We start from the raw sequence: 17,637 nt of genomic DNA on the forward strand, positions 1-17,637 counted from the left end.
TGAAGGGAGGCTGTAGCCTGGTGGGTGTTGGCTCTTCTCCCAGGCAACCAGCACCAAAACAAGAGGACGCAGTCTCAAGCTGTGCCAGGGGAGGTTTAGGCTGGATGTTAGGAAGTTCTTCCTAGCAAGAGAGATTGGCCATTGGAATGTGCTGCCCAGGGAGGTGGTGGAGTCCCCATCCCTGGGGGTGTTCAGGAAGAGACTGGATCGGGTGCTTGGTGCCATGGTTTAGTTGATTAGATGGTGTTGGGTGATAGGTTGGACTGAATGATCTCAAAGGTCTCTTCCAACCTATTCTGCTTTATTATTCTACCTTTTCTTTTATCGAGACAAGTGAGCAACCTACAAGAAGAGCTAGGAAGGCATGCCCACCACCACCAGCAAGAATCATTACCGCGTGCTGAGGAAGAAACCCTGCTTAAAGTAGCTCAACAGATATACCTGCTCCCCAACCTGACTGCTAAGTAGCCTCATGCACCAGAAGGACCACTAGTGACTGACAAGCTCCTTCCTGGTAAAGGCTCGGCACCCTGCAGACTTTGGCTCTTCCTAGGTGCCAGAATGTCACCCTCCCAAAATTGCAGTGTGTTACTTTGGCAGTACATGCCACAGCTTTTAAAACTGCTCTGTATTTCCAGCTGACCCGTGAGCAACAGAAGGACTGTCAGTTCCTCAGCCCACAGGGACTACCTGCCACAAGGAAAGATCACCAAATCCCAAATAAAATAATGAAACAGTGTTTGCTCCTGGATGCTATTTACAAGCACTATCATGCCTGCTGTTGCTGCTGGACTGAGCTCACCAGCCAGCCTCCAGGTATCATTTATTAATCTTTGCTATAGGGTAATTTTTATTTCATGAGGGTACATCAGTCCTTCCTAGCTTTTATTATCAGATTGACTTACTCACCAAGTCTATCATATGAAACCTTTTCAACGTGTTTTTATAAACGCACAGCGTTGTCTGCAAACCAGCGAACCAATTATCCCTGGGTCTCAAACATACCTCCCCCGACCTGAGGGAGAAGGCTTCCTCCACGCCGGAAACGCCTGCGGGAGGACCCGTTGCGGACAGGAGCCTTTGCAGAGCTCCGTGGCCAGGAGCAGTCCGATCCGCCCGGCTGGGAGGCAGGGACTACTCCCTGACCACAGCCCCCACCCCAGGTCCGGTCAAGATCCCCTCCAGCCAGCCTCGTCCCGGCGGCGGGTTGCGCCTGCGCACTAGAAAAGGCGGCGCTCCCCTCCTCTCCAGCGCGGCCGCTTCCGGCACCGGGGCCGTGACCTTCGCCGCGGGAGGCTGAACGCGCCGTGGGGCCTGGAGCCTTCCCTCTGGTGAGCGGTGCTGGCCGGGCACCCCCTATCCCCGGCGCTTTAGGGCCGCGCCCAAGGCGGTGAGGGCTTGCAGCCGGCTCGGCCCGTGGACAGCCACCGTTTGCGTTCAGGTTGGTAGCGAAGATGTCGGCGCCAACGATGGAGGAGAGGAAGGCCTGCTGGGGGGCCCGGGACGAGTTCTGGCAGTGCTTGGATAGGCACGCGGACGATGTATCCAAGTGCGAGAAGCTGCGGCTGGCCTTCGAGTCACGGTGTCCGCAGCAGTGGGTGAGCAGCCGCCGCTCAGTACTCGGCCTCTCAAAGCCCGTGCTAAACGAGCAGGGCGATTCCTTGCACAAGTAATTACATGTACCCTGTTAATGGGGGCAACTGCCCCTTCTTGGATCGCAGAACCTGTGCGGCCTTACACTTCGGGGTCAGCCCTGCACTTGGTGTCATTTGATGTGCATGCTTTTGGTATTCCTGGGAAAGGAAGACTCCTAAGCGGGCCTGTGGAATGTAGGGGAAAATACATAGTGTAAAGGGAAAGGATGCAGGCTTATTAATTAATGTTCTGAAAGATACTCTGAAGCTTTTAGAATAACTAGAGAAGGAAGATTCACACAGAAGGGAGAGGACATGCAGGGCTTACAGGTGCAAGACTCACATCTGATGATTTCCTGTGCATAGAAATTACTTTATAGATGCAGTACAATTTCACAGTAAACCTTCTGCTTGCACATAACTCATTCATGTGCTTTGTGGTTTCCTAAGCTCAGCTGTCATTTTAAACTTTTTTTTCACAGGCATTGGCCTTTAGTAACCGTAGCTTCTGAGGGCAGAACAGTCCCTGTTTGAGCTAGTGGACTGAAGTTAAGAAAAAAACAAGTACACTAACAGTTGCTGTATTGCTTATACTTCAAACATTGCAGTCGTATGTCATCTCTAGCAATGATGCATGTGTATCAGTGGCTCTAGGTGACGAGTTCAGAGGTCATGTAGTCTAATACTACAAAAAACCCAGCTAGATCCATCTTTGCATTACATATAATATTTGTTCATAGCAGTGAAAACAGCAAAGCAAGTAGACTGCTTTTATTAGGTGTTCATAGACGTAAGGGAATTGTTATGACAAACCAAGTCCACTTTCAATGTGGTAAAACTTAGAAGAACCAAACATGCTCCACTCCTTAGTCTTTAGCAGAGCAAGAAACTCTTAACTAGTTTATTGTTAAAATCCTCAAGTTCAGTGATCAAAAGCCATTTTATTCTTTAGCCTTCTGAACAAAGCCTCTTCCTCCACTACTTTTTTCTGATGAACATATCTTCTCTTTTTAAACAGGTTAAATATTTTGACAAAAGAAGAGACTTTTTGAAATACAAAAGGAAGCTTGAAACAGAAGGGTATCATCCTCCAGAAGCTGCTGGAAAGTCTTAGGTACTTTGCTTTCAAAATAAATCTGGTGAGAATAACAGAGAGGAAGAAACATGAGAAAGCAACAGAAGGTGCCTGAGCTCAAGAACTGGTCACCTGACTGTCTCCCTGAAATGCAGGCTGCTGTTCTTGTTGTAAGGTCTCATGTCTCTACTGAAAAAGATAATCATGGACAACTTTGTCATGAGTGTAAGTCAAAGATGAAAGACATATGCTGCAGGGCTGTTCACAATCTAAGGTTTTGAATGTATAGTCGATTTGACATGAAGAAATCATTATTTAATAGTGTAATGCACATATTCCAATGAGAACAATAAATTTTTTTTTCAGTAAGAGAACCAGCTTTTCATTAAAAACACACAGTCCATTCCCACTTCCCTTCCTTGACAAAAGGAGGTGGTGGTAATGTCATTTACAACGTATTTTAAAGTACAATTTATAAACCACCAGGTCCTCGAAAGACCTAATAAATCCTGTGCATGTGATACATGATCATATTCAAAATATGTAATTATTTTTTGTAGGAACTTCTTTTTATGTAGGAATTTTTGCATTTGCAGTAACTGTTTTTGGTCAGCATCTCTGCTAGAAGTATGGCAGGTATTGAACATAATGCCCACATTATGACCTTTTATTGAGTGTTTCTGATTACCTTACTGGGGCAACTTCTTTTAAAGATACAGACTGGTTACAGCAGGATTAGTACACACTTGACTGTGAAAGGCATTTAAACAAGGGGCAGAATTTAATGTAATATAAGTACATAATTTTTGCAAGTCAGAATTCAAATGGTATATCTAGGTGCTGGAGGCATTGAATACTTTGGCTACTGTAAATTTGTATCGTCCTTCTAGGAAGGTACCGCTTCATTGTCAGGCATGATCATCACAATTTAAGTAACTGCAGTAGTAATCCCATGCTTTGAGTTCAGGATTGCTCACAATACTATGCTTATGTTCTAATAATACAAAAACCACACACACCATATACAATATAAATAGTATTTATTTTCAATGCAACAGTTTTATTTAAGGAGGTAAAGTATTAAGGCATTTAAAAGTCAGTCCAAACACTATAGAGAAGAAAACATGCAAAACTTAAGAATCCTCATTCACCCTGAGTTTGCATCTCATGTATTCAGAATTTCATGTTGTAGCACCATAGGAAGGCACATACTGTAAGGCACAAAGCTCTTGGCAGTTACTTTTGTTGTTTTTGCTTGATCACTTGTTGCCTTGTGTACTCCCAGATCAGCAGAGCTCCACTTACATGAACATTCAGTGACCGTATAATACCCTGTTGAGGTATTTCCACACAGACATCCAGATGGTGGATGAGGTTTGCTGGGATTCCTTCGTGTTCATTTCTAGTAAAGAAGAAACAGTCACTTGTATCTGAGGAAAGACAGGTGTTCCAGCAAGCAGGAGATGCAAAAAATCACATCAGCATCCAAATACCATTTGACAAATGGTCTATCTGCCTTCCATATAACTGATGAGGGCAAGAAATGATATGTTTTAAAAACAGTAATACAGATACAAATAAACACTTGATGTAGGAAAACTGCTAGAGCACTTCACGTTCAGTTCACTGGTCCAGCAGTAGCTGAATATGCAATACAAGGACTCCCTCTCAGCCTTTATTTTGAAACTCCCTGTACAGCAAAATAAACCACAGCATGAAGCTGCTGTCAGGCAGGGAAGCTCAACTGACAAGCGCTTAAAATTCTATGAGGTACGAGGGAATATCAAGACTAATCAAAGCCTTGGAACTGGAAGTGTTTCACCGCTTCCGAATAAGCACACCAGAAGATACTAAATGTTACTAGTAATTAAAGCTATGAGAACTACAGTCTGAAAATAAGCTACATATGAAAAGATTGCAAACTGGGTATTTCTGCCTGCTTTGTCATAAAAGGATAGGCAGGTCATCCCTCCTGGTCTCACTCAGTGGCTCTGCAATTCCAGTAGTTTTCTGACTTCAGGCACTTCTAGATTTTAGGGGAGGCCCTTTGTCACACCTGAAGCAATTATAGGAACTCATGATTGCTTTTCTCTGAAATCATTCCAGCCTATAACTGTACTGCAAAAATTTAGTAGCTTCATCCTGTGTGTCATTCTTAATTTTTAAAGCATCTCCCAGCTTTGCATGCTCCCACTCCAGTCCTCCTCACCAAATTAGGCAGGACCAACAGGCAGACCTCCTTGCTGAGCTCACCATGGCCTACATGACTACACATACAGGGCCCCATACTAAAGTGAACAGATGATGATCTATCACACCTGGAAAACTGTAATTCATACTGTTGCTATCTCCACCCATTAAAAAAGAATCATAGTGTAATCACTTCCTATTCTAAATCCACCTTTACCAGTGTCACTTGGTCATCCTATGACCTATGGCAGAAGATGATGGACTGCAAGAGGTAGTTTACAAAAAGGTGTATTCTTACCCCAGCAATAATAGTGACTTCTCTGGAAAGCAATATTCTGTAAGATCAAAACTCTTAGCTGTCTGCTCCACACCAATAATAGTGTAGCCTTCTGTTTTTTTCTGCTGTAAATAATCAACAAGCTGAGATGGTTTCACCTGTCCATCAAAAGTAGAAATAAATATTTGAGTATCACCATTTGTAAGCTTCTGAAGTTACTCTAAAAATACTGAGTTTACTTGGACAGTTTTTAAGATTAATTACTTTTATCCCCAAAAACTCTGTCCATATACATTGGTTAGCATTTTAAAAGCTCTTCAGCAATTGCACAAAAGGTTAAGTAATGCACAAAAATGCACTCCATGAATACAATGAACAGTGGCTTTTAAGCTTCTGAACAGCTACAAGCCTTACATCTGAATGTGAAAGAATAACTTTGCCAGGGACAAGGTACATGGTTCTTGTAGGGTGTTCCAAAATGATCCTTTCCCCCTCCTCCATCTGCAGAGGTTTGAATGGGGAAAGACAAAGGCACGAAATTCCTTTCCCCTCCCCATGCAGGCTTGAGTGGGAAAAGGTAAAAGAGGCCTTTCCTCCAGCTGGGAGCTGAAGTCCCTCACATGTATTCACTCGTGGGGAAGCCCGCGCTGGGATCTGGATCTTCACGCCCGGTATATATTGGCACTGGACACACTGTCTAGGGAAATCTTAAACACAGTGACCAGAAAGTGGTCTTAGACTCGATTTTGGGACTTGTTTTGGACTCATTTTGGACTCACTAGATTCACAGTGAAATTGGAGAGATTAGCCTGCAACACCTGGACCTGGCTTCTCCCCAGACCTGCGCACCCTGGGTTCCTGCTCCCTACCTCATGCTGGGGGGACCCTGCCTGCCATAAACTCTGGCTGATCACTGGAAACACTTCAGCAGTGCGGCTTCTCTTGCGCTGCTAAGACAGTGGTGCTCCAAGAGACTTGTCTCACAGGAGCTGTGTCTAAGGACACTAACTTTGGCAGGTCCCTCTTGTTTGGATTTATGCTATGTGATTCATAAGTTGGATTATAAAGCTTGCAGTTCTGGAGGCTGCCATCAAGGAGAGATCCAGGGACCATCTCCAAGTTCCTATTCCGCCCTTATGAGTAAAATCTGGCAGTCTTGGCTTTTCCCTAGGGTTCTCTCTTGCCTCTGATTTTATAAGGGGGTAGAGCTATTTTGTGGCTTAGCCTTTTCCATTTTCTTAATTCTCTAAATAGAACTAAAGTTGCCCATAAGCATCCTTGTGGAATTCCTGACTGAATAGAACCTGTAAATAAAATCTAACCGTTTTTGTACATAATTTTGGGGCAGGGGTTTTGGGAAAATAAAGGTAACTGTACTTTTATAATTCCTGCCTCACTGAGTTATTCCCAATCAAAACAATGGGTTTTATTTAATCCGGAATACTTTTCCAAAACAACAGCCAGTACTGAACCTGAGCTGGCTTAAGTGCCTGCCTTACAACTTGTGACACCTTGCAGTGAAGAATTTCTTAGTTGCTTTCATCCTGTTCTCTAAACTGCTTATTTGTAGTCAATGGAAATTTCTTTCTGCAACAGAAGCTCCATCACCAGTACACATCTGTACAGAGATTAGGCACACACACATGTGCCCATCAGCATTCTGTTTAAGGCAAAACACACTAGAGCTATCCTGAGGAAAATTTTGATTTTGGGAGAAAAAAAAAAAATTGTACTGAATTCTTCAGGTGACTTAAAGCTGATCTTGAAAAATTGATTATTATAAAATACTACAAACATTTTCTACCAAATACTAAACAGAGATCGAAAACCTCATTATTATAAACTAGATAATAGGTTCAAAAAGCTTAGCACAAGTTAGCTTCAGGCAAACTCAAAGACCATCCCTGCAAAGTTACCAAAGGCAATGGACAAATGTTCAACTTCTGTAAATAAACATTTGATTCCAACACACCACTCTGAAACAAATTAAGATGTAACTATGACAGCTTAAAAGCATTTTGAAGTTCTTTTTTACAAGACTGACTCAAACTTTCTATCAAAACACTCAAGATCAAATCTCAAGAGATAACAGTGGGAGTCTGTTGAATTAAAAGTTCATTTTTGCAAGCTAAAAAAAGACTGAACTATGCATCTGATGAACTCAAGATTCACCTCAACAAGGGGGAGCCACTGCTCTGCAGAAACACTAAGATGCTGAAATTGCTTATCCTGTATGTAATGAAGACCGCCAACAACTAGTGCAGATGCCCCAAATATTTCACTTGTACGACATAAACCTACAAAAAGATGAATTAAAGTTACTTTTGTGCAGAAAATAAACAAACCAGAATATTTTGGCAAGTGAAAAGGACAAGAGTAATGGTTACTTTAATCCTCTGTTTTTTATCAGTTTCACATGCTTCTTAGATCTGTTTGAAGCCACCCTTGTTTGATATAATTTACCAGAGGGGAAAAAAAATGTTTTGTAAAAGAGTAAAATTAGAAAAGCACTGTGTTTGACAACATGTTTCTACAACACTAATTACACAAACTAATGGTTCAGTGTATGAGCCTCAGCAGGAGTGGATGAAGAAACATGGTTAAGCACTAAATCCAGTACCTGTTAAATGAAAGCCTCGAGAGAATGACACAGCACTATGGGGCAGACAGCACCAGCTTGTGGGCTTATTTTTCATTAAGTCTCACCACAGTTATTTAGACTGCTGCCAACAGCAAGCACAATGCAATGAAGTATTTGCAGGATTTATTGAAGCACAGCTTGCGTGACATTGTGAAGGAGTACTTAATCAGCAACGGGCACTTTCCTGTTCAACAGTCATGAGTGAGTCTACAACATTTGGTTTAATTCTTAGAGGAAAAAAAAAAGTAACAGTGAATTGTTTCCTTTAACTGTATACATGGCTGAAAAACTCAACTGTAACAAAGAATATAAAAATAGTAACAAACTGAGCATGATTTACAGTAAAGTTATATTTAATTAACATCTGCTACATGCAAATACTTCTTTTTCCCCTTAAAATGCAACTATAAAAGACTCTCCTGAAGCAGGTAGTATTTCTTTTGGTTATCAGGTTTTTTTCAGGATAATGATGTATTTATTGGAGTAATACTTGAGTAATTTTCAAATTATTAACACAAGATGAAATTAATTCCTATTATCAAAGTGGGCTCAAAGGCCACCTTACACAAAGTTTAAAAATGTGCAGTCAACCTTACCTCCTAAATTGGTAGGTTTGTCGATAAGTGAAGCCACCACAATCAGTCTGCTGTTTGATTTACCAAGTTTAGTAGCACGATCCTGAAATACCATTTCCAGGTCCAAACCAGGAGTGCTGTTTTTCCATGGTATAATCTTTTTCTGAACATCAGTCCATTCTGTCTGGCTATCTGTTTCAGCTGAATTTGAACCTGTAAAAACAAGTTGCAGTCATACAGATATGCCAGCAGTAGTAAAAACTAGTGCTTCAGTAAAGAAGATTATCTAAATGGAAATACTATAGACACCATTACATGGATTGAGAGCAGAGCTGCAGAGAAGGCCTTTGGGGTGCTGGTAGATGAAAAACTACATATGAACCTGCAAGGTGCACTCAGAGCCCCAAAAAAACAATACATCCTGGAATGCATCAAAAGAAGAGTAAACAACAGATTGAGGGAGATGGTTTTCCCTGTCTGCTCTGCTCTCACAAGACCCCACCTGGAGTGCTGCATACAGTTCTGGAGTCCTCAGCACAAGACAGACATGGACCTGCTTGAAGGGGTCCAGAAGAGGGCAACAAAGATGTCAGCAGGCTAATACACCTCCCTTATGAGGACAAGCTGAGAGACTTGGGGTTGTTCAGCCTTGAGAAAAAAGGGCTCTGGGGATACCTTATAGTGGCTCTCCAGTACTTAAAGGAGACCTACAGGAAAGATGGGCAAGGTCTCTTATCAGGGAATTTAGTGACAGGACAAGGGCTAACAGTTTTGAACTACAAGATGCTTTACTTAGATTAGATACTAGGAAGAAATTCTTTGCTGTGGGTGTGGCAAGACACTGGAAAGTGTTGCCCAGAGAATCTGCAGATGCCCCCTGCCTGGACCTGTTCAAGGCCAGTGTTACAGTTTGTTACTTAGCCTAGATCCTGACTGTAAATACTGGAAGTAAAATAAATTACAATTGGATGTAAAAGGAAAAATAATGATAAGGTCTATATATTTCATTGGATTACTAATGGGGATATAAAGATGCATAAACAGTTCTTTCCCTTTTTTTCTTTCATCACCTCTGCTTGCAACTTCTCTCTCCCTCTGCTGTGTCCTTGCTGGGGTATGTCTCTTTTGACTACTGTGTGAGGTAACAGGAAGGAGGAAGGGAGTGTGGGAGGAGGTGAATGGTCTCCCTGGATCCACCCAGGGGGAGTCTGAAGAGTTTGTGTTGCTTAGAAATTGTAAATATATATGTGTATATATATATATGTGTATATATATATATAGAGAGAGAGAGAGTGTACATATATTGTATATTTTGTACATATTCATTGCATTTCATATTTCTAGATTTTGTTTGGTTGTAAATACAGCTTCATTTGCTGAGCTAGTCTGGTGATTTTATTTTTGGGGGGTAATTTCAACCCACCACAGCCAGGTAGGATAGAGTTTTGAGCAGCCTGGTCTAGAGGAAAGTGTCCAAGCCCATGGCATGGGGGTTTGAATGAGATGATCTTTAAGGTCCCTTCCAACACGAACCATTCTATGATTAGTCATCTACTTGTATTTTACAGTATATACTCTGCTCACATAAATACAAGTCTACTTCAGATGAAAAATGCAGAGACCAGATTGAATACAGAAGCATACATCTACAATAAATAATTATATTTAATATAGAGTAGATATATTTTACCCATGTCTTGCTGAGACCAATCACTTGGTTTCAGATCACGAAGTTCTGTTGGAGAATGATACCACTGAAATGCTGGTGGCAAAGGAACATCAGTGAACCTGTCAAATTTAGAGAGTGAGATCCATTCATCTTCAGCAAGTTCCGAAAGGCGGGGTAGAGTGTAAAATATTGTCTGCAATACAACACCATGTTATTAGAAGAGCACCACTTAAAGCGAGCAAAACAGACAATAAGTTAATCTCTGGTAGTTTTACCAGATACGTTTTATCTAGCATTCAATGATTTTAATGCTAGATTTCTTCCATCTGGAGGTATTCTGTGATTCTGTGTGTTTATTCAGCTGTTAAGTTATTTAAGCTATAGCAAAAAGGACAGCTGAAAAAGATACTCTAGAAGTTACGCCATCTGTATCCTGGTCACATCAAATAATCCAGTTAATCAACCTCAAGTTAATTCCAAAAATAGGAGTTATTTTCAAAAATCCTAACAAACTATATGCAATTAAGTTAGATACTCTTCAGTTACTGTAAGTAACATTCCCTGCTGCAAATATCACACCTGATGAACTCCCTGATCAGCTCTCACATAGATGGGCACATTCATCATATGCACCTCTTTATATAAGACCTATGTTTTTAACACAGTGTTAATTAAAGAATCAAGCTGCAGTCTTAGCTTGAAAGTGAAGCAATTCTTCAGAGTTTTCAATGAGTAATAGTTGATTATTCATCCTGCATTAGAATACAGAAAGATAAAAATACAGTTGCCAAAACAAATACAATGATGAGTGACAGTCTCAGACTTGCCTCTAGACTATAATCCTGAAGTGGATGAAATGTTGCAAAGAAGAAGTGATCCTGGATTCGCTGCCAGTTCCTTTTAGCATTCCTGCAATTACAGAAAGTAAGGCAACATGCACAAAAAAGGCAACATACTGTTTTGTGTTTTTCATTGTCAAACTGGCATAAGGCAACCTGATTGTATTTAATATATGCTTTATGGTAGAGAAAATACTTCAGCAATTAAGGAGCCACTGAAAAAACCCCAATCTAAACCCAAACAAAAACCCCACAAACAACCAAATACCAGCACTCAGGAAGTAAGTTTTATTTGTGTTTTAGGAAAGACCATAACATGTCCAAATTCAATTAATGAAAGAAGCAAGTTTGTCAAAAACAACTATCTCATCTAGGCCTCTGAAAGAAACTGAATACTAGCCTATGGTTCAGTGACACCTTTCAGCTGTCAAAACCTGCCCCCTGAAGGATAGCAGTTAAGAAAAAACCATAACCCCCCCCCCAGAAATTATCAAGCACTGTTTTCGAAAATTGGACTTGATGCAAATGGCTCAGAAGGACAACACTAAGCTGCATATCAGAAGAATGTTACAAACCCTGTGCCATGCATATTTTCCACTTGTTGAAGGCTAGATTCAATAACTGGTGTCAGAGCTTCAAATTCTTCCACATGCAACATTCTGCACATACTCCAAATTTTTTTAAGGGCAATTAATGCATAAAGTCGAACACTGAAATTATGGTTAAAGCACCACTGAAGAACAACTATAAGGGCTTTCTTCAAAGCTGGCTTCTGAAAAACAAAGAATAAAAAAAAGTTTCTTTATGAGAAGAAACATTGGGTTCCTCAAATAGCAGCTTTTCAGGAAGTCCAAAGCTTCAACAATACACGTATGCGCAAATACAGGCATCGGAATGTGGTCCTGCTTTCCTTCCTTCCTTCTCATCAGGCTGCAAGCCTGCAGCCCCAGCTGTATTTTGAAAATGTATTACTTTGCTTTACAAATTATTATTCTGCATACACAGATACCTCTAACTACTTCTGTTTTTCTAGCACGTAGGTCTTTCATCTTGCAAATGCATGCAAACAGTACAGTTAAACAACAGAAATGCCTGGATTGCTATAGATATGAAGTAGTTGCTCTTATCATGTCCAGAGAAGGGAAATAAAGCTAAGATGGTGATGGGACAGGGACCATGTCTTCTGAGGAAACTGGGATTGTTTAAACTGGAGAAAATGAGACGGAAGGGAGACCTCATTGCTCTCCAAAACTACCTGAAAGGAGGCTATAGTGAGGTGAGTGTTGGAAAATTCTCCCTAGTATCAAGTGACAGAATTAGAGATAGCCTCAAACTGCACTAGGGGGGGTTTAAGTTGGGTATCAGGAAAAATTTCTTTACTGAAAGAGTGGTCAGGCATTGGAATAGGCTGCCCAGGGAGATGATGGGGTAACCATCCCTGGAGGTGTTCAAAAACACAGGTAGATGTGGTACTTCAGGACATAGTTTAATGGCGACAGTTGTGTCAGGTCAACAGCTGGGACTTGATCTTAGCGCTCTTTCCAAATGAAGCAATTCTGTGACTGTGTGACATCTGACTGTGTTTCGAAGTTCAGTAAGAAAACATGAGAATTCCAAATGAAGAATTCTAAATGTAATATGGACCAGCTATTGTTGAATAACTCCATATTTGAATATCATTATTCTACAGAAAGATTCCCTTCCAGATTATGTCTGGACACCTTCATGCAATGAAACTAAAGCAACAAGAGAAACAAAACCATGTGCATCTAGGTGTTCAGTTAAAACTGGAGTAGCTATTCTAGAAAAGCTCACAGGTAATCAGGCACTATGTATTCAGCTAATTTTTCTAAGTTCAATATGTTACAAAGGTAACAGGAAGAGTTAATGTTTCCTTGGATACCTCAGTTGGAAGAAGGTACTAAAAAATTTTTGAAATAGACTGCAAAAATGTTTTTTACTTCAGAAATCCATATACAGTACAAATGAATAAAGAATGAACACAAAGTCAAACTCACCTTCTCTGAGGTATTTTGAAGAATGATGTCAAAGTGTGATAACACTGATAAAAACGTGCAGATGCTTGTTTTAAGCTTTTCTTCATTCTAAAGCAAAAGAGAATACAGTAAGAAATATGCACATATAAAACATTTTTATACCCTTTTTCACAGCATATTCTGCAAATGCAATATCAACACTATTTTAAAAGCCCTGTATTTCCACAGCAAAACTTACTAAAATACGAAGTTTGTATTACTAAGATTTCATTTTTCTAACACATTATTTGATTTTTATTAACACATAAATCCAAACAAAGAATACAGCAGTGTAAAGAAGTTCAAACTCAACCCAAACTCACCCAAATAAAAAACCACGAGGATTCTTTTCAGTGCTTGCACTTTTCCATTTCATCACAAACATGGGTATCTGACACAGACTAAGTAGACTATCATCACCCTTAAGCACATACTGTACTACAAGAAATTAGTTTCCTCATTCTGATTACACCACTTCTTTTTACAGATACAGTTCCTATTCATCCATTTTGTCACAGCACTGCACTAGGTGCTCAGCTTCATATTATTTTTCAATACAGAATGTCAATAGAGTAGAATCCCTTAGGCTGGAAAAGTTTAAGATCATAGTGTCCAACCATTAACATGGTATTATTAAGTCCATTGCTAAACCATGTCCCTAAGGCACTGCAGTCCCCAGGTCTTTCAAATACTTTCAGGAATGATGATTCAACCACTTCCTAGGACAGCCTGTTCTTTTTAGTGAAGAAAGTTTTCCTAATGCTCAGTCTAAACCTCCTCTAGTGCAGCCTAAAACCATTTCCTCTTGTCCTGTCACTTGCTACTTGGAAGACCAGACTGACCCACACCTCACTATAACCTCCTTCAGGTAGTTTTAACAACCAATAAGGGAGCCCTTACACTCTTTTCTCCAGACTGAACAATCCCAGTTCTCTCAGCTGCTCCTCATAAGACTTGTTCTGTAGACCCTTCAACCAGATTCATTGCCTTTCTCTGTGGACATGCTCCAGCATCTAAATGTCAACCTTGTGATGTCATCCTTGTGGTGAGAGGCCTCAAAACTGAACACGTATTTGGGATGAGGCCCCATCAGTGGGGGCATGATCACTTCCCTATGTCTGCTCACCACACTGTTCCTAGTAGGGGCCAGGATGCTCTTGGCCTCATTCTGAAAATCCTTTAGAGTCACCATTTTCCAGAATACCCTCTGAAAATAGCATCTGTATTTCTACTTCATAAATCTATGTATTTTCTGCTTGCTCTGTTTGCCTGCTGTGATTCAGTACATTTGTTATCAGCATCAGATCATTTTGATCCAACAGGTTATCATTTACTAAGACAATGGTAATTTTATCTGTCTGAGCTTTTGGAAGGAACCCTGAAAAAGGAAAAGGTTCCATCTCATCCAGCACTTTTCATCAGTTCAGATAAGCCATGATGACACACCTTTATGCACTTCAAAAAGCATAAATTGTAAACGAAAAGAAAATTCTTTTACCCAGTACAGGAAAAAAACCAACTCTACTCAAACTAAAAAACCCCACCCAAACCCACAGCATGCATCACTAAAATGTACAGTTGTCTCCAAGCAGTACTTAAAATCTGTCTGGTTTGGAGCACAAACTATATATAAGCATATATATAAGTTTTTCCAAATTTTTATTTACATTTTGATTTTTATTGCACTATTTTGCTTTTTAAAAAACTACTATACAAGAGGAGATGCAAGTACACACATTTCCTACTCAGCCATAACGTACAATGTTAACAAATTCATGACTACCAAAACAGACAATTACTATTTCTACAAGTCAGCTCTATGGGTAATTACTTAAATTACCCTTTCCTGACTTTTGGGTACCATAATTAAAACACTGCCTTCAGTCTGGGAACCACATTATGCAACTCCACTGTGAGTCGGTATTACAAACTGAACACTCAATGTATTAAAGACAGGTAATGTTCCCATCTTGCTGACAAGCAAGATGCAGAAGACAAAAGCTGGATGTGGAAACCACAAATGAGTTTGCAGTATCCTCCCAAACTCAGAATCTACAGAGAGTTCCTAGTCTGTGTTCCTGATGGCTCTTGTATTGGTGAGTATTCTAACTTACTATGCCAGCTCTACCCTGCCCAGAGTAGTACATTACAAAAGGAAATCTCTCAACTGGAAGAATTTACTTGTCTTCATTCGCTTCTATCACACATTTTCAAAATGTCTCTGACTTTATTTCATTTCTGAGTTAATTGATCTGCTCAACAACCCACTGCTTCTAAAGGAAAACTGGAATACAGAGGATGTGAGATATGACAAGACAAATTGTACCCTCTTTGTTAAAATTACTCTTCAAGTGAATGCCCAAGTTCTTACTTACATAGCAAAAGCAATCCCAGAATTTGTTAAGGAATTGGGGGTATTTATGTAGACTCAAGATAACAATCCATTCTAGTAAGTATTTCACAGATGCCTGATTGTTACTAAATCCAGCCTGAAAAATTCTGTCAAGTGTTCCACACAAAAAATTCTGTGAAAAAAAAATCAGATAATAATAATAGTATATTGTTAGTTATTTCCATGAAGAAAACAATTGTAAACAAACCACCCTCTATCACTAAATTAGAAATATTTTATCCTCAAATGACAGTATTTTACAATGATCAAATTTGTTATAGTTCTGAAATATTTTATTATGAAGAAGCGTTAGATGAAACTCACATTTCTTAATTTTCTGAGTGCTCATAAATTAGTAGTGGTTTTACTAAAGGAAAAGCTTTAAATCAGATAGTCATTAGTTTTAGCTGACTTTAACAGCAACAATCCAGTTACCTCTAATTCACAAATCCAAGAACCAGTTTTCAGTGACCTCTAGAAATGCATCATCAATTCAACTGAAAGACTACACAAGGATTTCATGCCTTTCAATACCCTGCTGTAATTTAGCATACATAGTTTACATGACACCAAATTATTCTTGAAAGTACCTTTATTTGTTTATTTATTTAAGAAGTCAGAATGAAGAGCAATACCTGGTCAAGCTTTGGAAGAAGAAGTAAGAGTGTCTGCCAGACCCGGTTCTTAATTCTATGCTGTAAAGAGTTTGCATAATAGCGTGTTCTGGCTCCGGATACCAATTCATCCTAAAAGCAAATTAAAAGTTTCACTGTCTAGTCTTCCTTTAAAATTGTATACATGAAAATATAATTGACTGGACTGAGAAAGCAGCATCTACTGCACACCCAGTATCAACATTAAGTATGAAGTCAGGAAAAATGTATTAATTTCATTTATTTAGAATCAAATACAAGTTTGGAAAGCTGGGAAAACAAAACCAAACCAAAAAAAAAACCCAAAAAACCCAACCCCAAACAAACCAAAATCAGTTCCACTCAGTATTTTTACTTAAGAGCACAAAAAGTGTTAGGTATTAAGACTCTTCAAACAGTAGAAAGTCAAAGAATTGACAGCACCTACCTTATACAAACAAGTAAAGCAGTACTATATACAATGGAGCATAGAGACCCAAACTTTCAATTATTTAAGCACTAAAGATCCTACGTAAATAAATGAGTATATAAATGAAACCATTGCTACTTTGCTGTCTACATGTAAAAAATGGGCTTTGTCATGCTATCTAGTAGATGAGCTTCTAAATACAGCTCTACTTTTAGGACAGAAATTGGTATTCTGCAAACAGATGCTTTATGTGAAGAAAATCGGTGAGATAAATGGACCTTCAAAAAGGTTTTAAGTTCATAATCTTATATAGTGTAGATTCCTTTTCTGGTTTTGCCTTCAAAATACGTGACACTATTTCCTTAACTTTTTAAGAATAAAATAATTTGGAGACCCAAGAGCTATATTAATATTACAATGCAAAGCCACTTTATTTTTTAATGTTTAAACTTCAGATTTAAGAAAATAACTTTTAGAGTTCACATTTTCCACTTGATTAATCTTACAATACAAGCATTATCCATTTTTGTCCAGTAGCTGACAGGAATGAAGTCCACCCATTTCTTGTTCTTCAGACAAAAGCATCATTCTATAGTACCTGAATGCACAGGTGGTGTTCTATTAGCAGCTGCACTAATATACCATTGACTTTGCTGGCATTGAATAAGCAGTAAAATAAGACCCCATCCTTCTCCATTAATTCTATTTACAAAGGTCTTCTAAAGAGACAGCAGCACTCTCAATTCAAAATATAGTCTGCTGTTGTTTAAAGTGAAAATGCGTTGCTTCAAAACGCAGCCTAAAGGAAGATTCTTAATGGAACAATAGTTACAATTTGGGTAATGTTGCATAAAGTCAGGAAACTCACTAAAAAGAGAAAAATAAACCCAAAATACAAGTTTTACTGTTTTGATTTGTATGAATTAACTTGCCTCATAACAAGAACAAGTAGTATTACTGGGCCAATCTAGAATGGCTATACAAACAACCTTAACTGTCTGTTTTAGTAATTGTACTAACATTACATTTATATACCAAAATAAATGAAGTGTACTTTATCAAGTAGTTTGATGAAAATGTCTTCCATAAACGCCTTATGTGAGATATTTGATCCATCCAACAAGCACAGAAATTTAATAGCACAAATCCGAACGTAGTGATCATCTCGATTTGTACTGTAAAATATTAAGGAAAAAAATAAATAAATCAAACTCTACTTGTGCAGAGATAATTCCTAAATTACAGAA

General features: G+C 39.3%; 2 protein-coding genes across 3 annotated transcripts in view; one reads left to right on the forward strand and one right to left on the reverse strand.

Annotated features, from left to right (window-relative positions):
- The first annotated feature begins 1,261 nt into the window (after positions 1-1,261).
- LOC104305723 (cytochrome c oxidase assembly factor 6 homolog) lies at positions 1,262-2,993 on the forward strand. Of its 2 annotated transcripts, XM_054162265.1 has the most exons (3): positions 1,268-1,331; positions 1,442-1,598; positions 2,653-2,993. In XM_054162265.1, the coding sequence occupies exons 2-3, from the start codon at positions 1,455-1,457 to the stop codon at positions 2,746-2,748; spliced, it is 240 nt and encodes a 79-aa protein (XP_054018240.1). In that variant the 5' UTR covers positions 1,268-1,331; positions 1,442-1,454; the 3' UTR covers positions 2,749-2,993. The 2 variants fall into 2 exon arrangements, with proteins under 2 accessions (XP_009904958.1, XP_054018240.1); XM_009906656.2 differs by having other exon boundaries at positions 1,262-1,598.
- A 796-nt stretch (positions 2,994-3,789) lies between these two features.
- The window catches only part of TARBP1 (TAR (HIV-1) RNA binding protein 1), a 42,456-nt gene continuing 28,608 nt past the window's right edge, over positions 3,790-17,637 (reverse strand). The window contains exons 20-30 of the mRNA XM_054162266.1: positions 17,445-17,565; positions 15,964-16,074; positions 15,312-15,461; positions 12,919-13,005; positions 11,476-11,672; positions 10,889-10,970; positions 10,083-10,254; positions 8,414-8,605; positions 7,349-7,473; positions 5,198-5,334; positions 3,790-4,111 (exon numbers count right to left, since the gene is read on the reverse strand). Coding sequence (XP_054018241.1) covers positions 3,946-4,111; positions 5,198-5,334; positions 7,349-7,473; positions 8,414-8,605; positions 10,083-10,254; positions 10,889-10,970; positions 11,476-11,672; positions 12,919-13,005; positions 15,312-15,461; positions 15,964-16,074; positions 17,445-17,565 — 1,540 coding nt within the window. The 3' untranslated portion in view covers positions 3,790-3,945. The remainder of the gene's footprint in view (positions 4,112-5,197; positions 5,335-7,348; positions 7,474-8,413; positions 8,606-10,082; positions 10,255-10,888; positions 10,971-11,475; positions 11,673-12,918; positions 13,006-15,311; positions 15,462-15,963; positions 16,075-17,444; positions 17,566-17,637) is intronic.

This window comes from Dryobates pubescens, chromosome 6, assembly GCF_014839835.1.
Source record: "Dryobates pubescens isolate bDryPub1 chromosome 6, bDryPub1.pri, whole genome shotgun sequence".
Classification (NCBI taxonomy): domain Eukaryota; kingdom Metazoa; phylum Chordata; class Aves; order Piciformes; family Picidae; genus Dryobates; species Dryobates pubescens.